This window comes from Pinus tabuliformis, chromosome 1_1, assembly GCF_031772625.1.
Source record: "Pinus tabuliformis cultivar Carrire ecotype Pingquan chromosome 1_1, CPIR1, whole genome shotgun sequence".
NCBI lineage: Eukaryota > Viridiplantae > Streptophyta > Pinopsida > Pinales > Pinaceae > Pinus > Pinus tabuliformis.
In genome coordinates, this window is record NC_142297.1 from 993347198 (window position 1) to 993354277 (window position 7080).

The window sequence follows — 7080 nt, forward strand, 5'->3', positions numbered from 1 at the left end:
AAACTGCATACTTTTCATAACAAGTTGTAAACGATAAGTCACTATCATCTACATGGTACTCATGCAATGACTCTCAATACCTTGACCTAAACAGAAAACTAATAGTTTTTTACATCACACAAACCACATCCTTTTTATAATAATAAGTTGTAAACCATAATTCACCTTCATCTAAATGGCACTCATCCTATGACTCTCAACACATATCCATAAACAAACAAGCTAATATTTATTTAGAGCACGCTCAAACTACCTAATGTTAAATGACACTCATCCTATGACTCTCAACACCTATACATAAACAAACAAGCTAATATTTATTTAAAGCACACTCAAACAACTGAATGTAACTGGTAGTGGATGTTGAAGCTGTACCTCCAACATTCAATACCATAGTTTCTTTCCCAAACATTCAAATGGACTAGCTTCAATGTTCATTTCACAAAACGTCATAGATCTCAGACACTCAGATTGACTGGCATCATTGTTCCTGTTGCTAACATGAGAAAAACAATCTTGCTTCTGATCCTCGAATTGACGAGTTTGGTTGTCCATTTTAGGAACATTAGAATAAGAAACTCCCTTTCCATTCTCAGTATAATGTGGTGGAGAAACTTTGGCCTCCGTTATTGGGTTTGACTGGAATGAGCAGCCATTAAGGTTGATTGAATGACATTTCTCCTCTTCACATTCATCACCAGTTGAAGCAACCAAGTTTTCGTTGTCAACGCGATGACGTTTTGTTGGTTGTTCCATGGATTTTTGAGATGCTGCCTTTCTATATATCCGACATACCACCATATCCATCCTTTTCTGCACATGCCAACTTACATTGCTTCATTATCTTTGTAGCAAGAAAAGCAAAGTACTCCATAACCTGGGTGGCAGAGAATTTTGTGAGTATTTTAACCATGTATAAATAACATATAATTAAAAGATGCAACCGATCACCTTGGGCAGAGATGATGTCAAATCTGGCATCCTATACTCGTTCATGATCCAGTCCATCCGTTGCCCAAGTGGGGCTTTTCCTTTATAAAACACTAGAGTTTTCTTCAGACCGATGCACTGAAGCTGCTCGTTACGAATTGCTCTGTCAGAACCCGTGGCCTTCCAGTAACCTGACACCGTCAATCTGGTAGGCCGAGCGCATTTCTTACTCTCCCTTGGAACGAAGAAGAACCATTGTCTCTCCCCAACATCGTTAGCGAATCCTGCAATAATGCGAATACGTATATAATTGTTTAAAAAATTATCCTCAAATTCAAACCATGGAAAAACCAGAGAGTGAAGTACCTGGCAGCTCCCATGGATCGTATCGATACAGATCCAACGTTGGTATAATTATATCGAAATTCAGTTGGTGACCGCCCTCGACTCGTTTCTTGAGATAGAAGCCCACTAGTTCTTCTTCAGTGGGATAGAATCTGAAGCCTGGAATGACCGTTAACTCTCCTTTTACTGCCCCATCATTATACTTCTCTTCCAGTACGGCCATCTGATCTATTTTGAAGAACAAAAGAAACTATGTAAATTGTCTCCACATGCTTTGTATATATACAGAGATTTCACTCGGGGAAAGGGGATCTAAAGCATTGACAACGACGACTTCATACAAATGGTGTCTACATGTTGTCATGTGTACGAAGATTTTACACTAAAGCATTGACGAGGACTATAGGTCGAAATTTAAGAAGGAAATGAAGGGATAAGGAGAAAAAGTTCCACACGCACCCTATGCGGTCAATATAGGAAAGAATAATTCGTTTTAATGTTTTTTAATTGTTCCTCCGCGTAGTGACAACGCAAGACAATGTAAGGTTATTTTGTCATCAAAGAATAATTCGTTTTAATGTTTTTTAATTGTTGCTCGGCGTAGTGACAACGCAAGACAATGTAAAGTTATTTTGTCATCATATCGGAGAAATTTCCATGAAGTTGCTCTGTAGGACTATTATCATACTATAACAATTATTGTGTCTATACAAAGTTAAACTAGGATACCTGGAAGGCCAATGGAAGCGCCTAACTGAACTTACCATACCTGGCCATGCAAATGACTAAATGAATTGGTATTTTGGATTTGAATTATGCTGATTTGTGAGTGATATAAATTAGTTTTATCCAGCCAACAACGTTTTTAAAGTTCTATTAATATTTTCATAATTGTGGCTAAAGCTTTCATGATGCCTATAAGTCATTATACATGTTTTCCTAGTTAAGTTGCAATGTTTATTGTAGGGTAGTTTTATTATAAGTCACTATACATGTTTTCCTAGTTAAGCTTCAATGTTTTTTGAAAAGTAGTTTTATTAGTTTATATTAATGTATGATATATTCATTTTTTGAAAGTTATTAGACCATCATAGATTCATAACGTTGTTGTTGTTTTTTTTGTGTTTTGTTTTTTTAATAGAGACAACTATATACAGTAAGGGTAGAAGATTTAATTTCCATAGTTGAAAGTAGAGGACCATGATAGAAAAGCCACAAAAAGACTTTGATGTTGAAGAATCAAGATCCTCTAGTGACTAAGTGGGAGGACATTAAAGCCCTTATAAAGTCACGAATTTACCCTATCATTCGTATAGAGGACCAGTGGATCTAGTAGCACTACTTCAGGTAGAAGTAACAGCAAAGTGTATAGGAGTACACCAAAGAGTTAAGAAAGATAACCATAATGCTTGGTATCTCCATAAAAAACTCAGATGTACTCAAGTATCTCGACTATCTACACAACCATATGTAGAAGCAACTTAGGTTGTTCAAGCCCAAATTGGTAGACGATGCTTGTGTACATGCACAATATTTGGAGAAGTAGGCCAAAATAAAGGGAAATCAAGTGGAACAAAGGAAAAAGAGTTTCTGGATGCTTCTAAGGAAGGGAGGAAGAAGTGGAAATGAGGGAAGATAGAAAGACGAAGGTTACAACAAACCAGTGTTAGGATTCGAGTAGTCACTGCAACGATTGTAATATTGATTGTCATAAAAAGGAGAAGTGTTTGAAGTTGCATCCAAAGCTTAACACAAAGATAATAAGAAGAAGAATCTCATGGCCACTGATTCGAGCAACCAAGTTGGATGTAGCTCAGATGTGGATGACAAGAACATTGTATGCCAATGCAAAATGAGATTAATATGAGTAGCCTTTAGCAATGGGAAGAGAAATAAATGACCAAACTCTTCCACATAATGGTAAGTCAAGAAGACAAAAAATGATGTTCTTTTTGACATAGGATCATAGGTGAATCTAGCTGTAGTAGAGCTAGTCGATAAATTGGGATTGGAATTTCATCATCATCAAAACCCATATCCAATGGGATGGCTAAATACAGATTCATAGTTAAAGGTAACAGAAAAATGCAAAAGTAGATTTGTTATTAGTGCTTAAATTTATTGATGGAGTAGAACTTGATGTAGTTCCCCTTGATGTATGTGGAATGGTATTTGAGTGTCCCTACATGTACATGTGGAATGCAATTATCATGCGACAATATGACCAATATCGGCTTGTCAAGGATGGAAAACCATTCATCACCAATGCACACAAATACAAATTGAAAAATTCGCTGGTCATCATTAACCAAGCCAAGAAACTAATAAATTTTGGAAAGAAATTTGTTTTATTATCACGTTCTAAAAGAGTGAGTAAGAGCGAAGTCATCCTTGGAGGGGTGTTCTAAGAAACATAATAAAAAACATACGAGTTTCTATAGGCATACAAGGATATGTTTCGGGAGCCTAAAGGGTTATGGCCCAAGAGGAGAGTGGAACATAAGGTCCAATAATTATCGAGCTCCTCATTACCAAACATTGGGTTGTAAGGAAATTTTTTATAGAATCAAGTGAGGCAAAAAAAAAAGTTACATCAACTTCTTAAACAGGGTTTCATGAAACCAAGTACATCACCATGTGGTTCACCCATCATCACAATGCCAAAAAAATTGGGACTTCACGAATATGTGTTGATTATAGGGTTCTGAAAAAAATAATGCTTAAGCAGAAGTACCCCTTTCCGATAGTCAATGATCTCCTAAATCAGTAGAAACAAGTTAAACACTTCACTAACATGGAATTAGAGTTTAGATATCACGATATTGAATCCAGAGAAGAGGATACGTAGAAAACCACCTTTAAAACTAGGCAAGCTTTGTATGAGTGGTTAGTCATTTCATTTGGCATATGCAATGCACTAGCTCCATTTTTTAGGCTAATCAATGATATATTGTGACCTTTTATAAATTCATTTTTTATTCTCTATTTTGATGATTTATGGTATACAGCTCTAATTGGGAGGATCATATCTCACATTTGACATAGGTGTTGTAGACATTAAAGAAGAAATAAATGCTAACAAATTTCAAGAAGTGTGAGTTTACATAGTATTCTTTGGTGTATCTACGATATGTGATAGGTGGAGGAGAGATAAAAATAGATCCTACCAAGATGGAGTCTATCATGAAATGGCTGGTGCATACTAACATTTCTGAGGTTATGGGTTTCATTGAGGTATTACAATACATGGGGAAATTTATAACCTCATTTTCAATGGTAGCAACACCACTCCATTCCATAATAGTTGTTGATTAATTTTAATTGCTTAAATTGTTGTTCATTAAATTATTGACTTAGAATTTGTAAGCTAATGAGGTGTGATCAACATATATGCATAAATAATCTTAATTGCTTAGAATATTAAAAAAATGACACTAAAGCATTATGTTAAAAGAATACTCCTATGGAATTTAATTGAACATGGATTCACCTTATACATTCCATAAAAATAGAGATATAAATAATAAATCAAATCATGATAGTCATTTTCAACATCGTAAATATGTTCAACAAGTTCAAGGATACATGTAGTTCAAACAAGTAGATAAAAGAATCACGCAACAATAAAGAAATCAAATACGTAGAAAAGAAACAAACCACTTAGTAGTTGTAGGTTCTAGTTTGGTAGCATTTTTACCACCTTTGAGTTCATAGGGTTAATAAATCCTCACACTAATGGACCTCACACCATTCCACACAAAATGTCACAATGTGTAAACTATAGGGACAAAGTTTGAAATGACTAACTTCGTTCTATGCACAAGCAAACATAAATAAAGAAAAATATGAAATGGTAAACCCTAATAATGTTGTGAGAACATCCCATGACAAGGGGGCCTTCCTCGATGAGAGAACTATATGAATGTAAGGTTAAATCATGATTTGATCAGAAATAGGGTGTTTTCATTAATTTCAACAAATATGACAGAGTACAATGTTCTTTACAAAATATGGCCACTGCACCAGTCTTAGTAATATGGTTGGAGAACCCCTATACAATATCTTACATAAATATATAGAGATTCAATCCTAACAGTTTGGACCACAAGATCGAAATCTGGGGACCTATGACCTTACATCATCAAAATAACATATATTTATAGTCATGATAACAAATATACAAAATAGGAAATATGGGTTGTAACTTCATGGTATTGTTGTTACATTAAAATTACATCTCCAGTACTTTAAAAGATATGTTGTTGAAAAAGGTTATATCCTGAGTTGTGACAATCTAAATGGTTAAACGAATTGCTAAGAAGGAAGTTCAAAACTACAAGTGTAACTATGAGGTTCTTGTGGCGACTTCGGGTAGTTCTTCCACCAGTTTCTTCCACATGGTTTATGCACTTCTAATAGTTCATGATCTTTACTCACATGGTTTGTGCACTTTTGGTATTTTTATCAACAATGAATGATCATGTAACACATGTAAAGGATACGACACCCAAGGTTAAGTAAGCAAGGCAATTTACAGCCAAAACACACACTAATGCACAAGGAAATGTGTTGAATAACAGATAATCACCGTATTTAACTTATAGCTTTCGAGACCATGAAATGGACAGTATTGATAACAAACCATAGGAAAAGGAGGAAGAAAACAAGGTATTATGGGAAAAAATGGTTATTAAATATATAAAAAAAAATTGAGTCAAAGTTGTGACTCATCATCTCCCCCACACCCAGAACTTTTCACATCCTCATGCATTGTGACTTCTATAGCCAATACTAGAATATTAAGTTGTGGTGAATCTTTATGTCGTATTACTTAAAAAGGTTTCAACTTAATCTTCCTACAGTGATTTTAGATTTGACCTAGCTTCACATACCAATGTTTACCCCACTTATTCAAAAATCAATTTTGGACCACCAACATGTCCCAGGATTCTCTAACTTATGCATTCCTTTCCTTTAGGGTTTGGTTTCCCTTCTTAATATGCCTACGAAGAACCTCATACTCTGTAATCCATTTCTTCAATTTATTCATTTTCCTACTTCTTTTCTTTTGTTGTGATGTTTTAGGTACATAAGTTTCTTGTACTCCTTTAGGTGATTAAAGTCCTTCATGCTGAGTGACATCGACTATCATGGTTTCTTCAATCTACTTAGGCATTTCGATCTTTCCTTCCTCAAAATCAGAATAAGTGATATTAAGTATATTTGGTGTACTTTCTCACTTACCTCAGGAATGATCACTTCCATTAGAACTAGCTCTTCTGCATGATTTGAAGTAAATGCTTCAGGTCCAGCAACCTCTTAAAATCCATTGCTATAGTCATCATGGGATCATGTTCAAGTCCTACGAAGTGCACTTTTAATAGTAATTACTTCATATGCATCTTTAGTGTCTTATTCAATGTCCTCCCATGATTTTTTTACTCCACCATGAGTAATCTTAAGAGGGGTTACTCATAGTGCTTCTTAGCCTTGTCTTTCCTTTTCTACAACCTTCATACCTTTATTCCTATGACAAGACTTATTAATATGCACAACTTCCTTTTTCATGAAAGCATCTCCACTTCCAATGGGGGGTTTCCTTCCCTTATGTGTTTAGGACTTTCCTAACTTTCCTAGAGGGTTTCTTCTTCTTCTTGGGAACAGTTGTGCCTTTGACCTCCATAAAAACTTGTTCTTCTACTTCCATTATCTACTTCTTATGGGAGGATTTCTCTTCTATCTCTTTCTTCTTCTATTTCAGGATATTTTCTCACCCACCCTTTAGTAATTCTTCTATTTTATGGG

The 7080-nt window shown here is 35.1% G+C and overlaps 1 protein-coding gene across 1 annotated transcript; it reads right to left on the minus strand.

The window, feature by feature from the left end:
* Positions 1–384: 384 nt before the first annotated feature.
* LOC149217890 (NAC domain-containing protein 22-like) lies at positions 385–1498 on the minus strand. Its single transcript, XM_089390399.1, has 3 exons — positions 1297–1498; positions 952–1214; positions 385–813 (listed from the first exon to the last, which is right to left on the minus strand). The coding sequence occupies exons 1-3, from the start codon at positions 1496–1498 to the stop codon at positions 385–387; spliced, it is 894 nt and encodes a 297-aa protein (XP_089246525.1).
* Positions 1499–7080: the final 5582 nt, after the last annotated feature.

Bases quoted from the DNA above. Each gene is read 5' to 3' on its own strand.
- LOC149217890 (XM_089390399.1), bottom strand. From the start codon at position 1,498: ATGGCCGTACTGGAAGAGAAGTATAATGATGGGGCAGTAAAAGGAGAG. The intron at 1,215-1,296 runs GTACTTCACTCT...GCATTATTGCAG, and splicing joins CGATCCATGGGAGCTGCCAG to GATTCGCTAACGATGTTGGG. The intron at 814-951 runs GTGATCGGTTGC...TGGCATGTGCAG, and splicing joins TGACATCATCTCTGCCCAAG to AAAAGGATGGATATGGTGGT.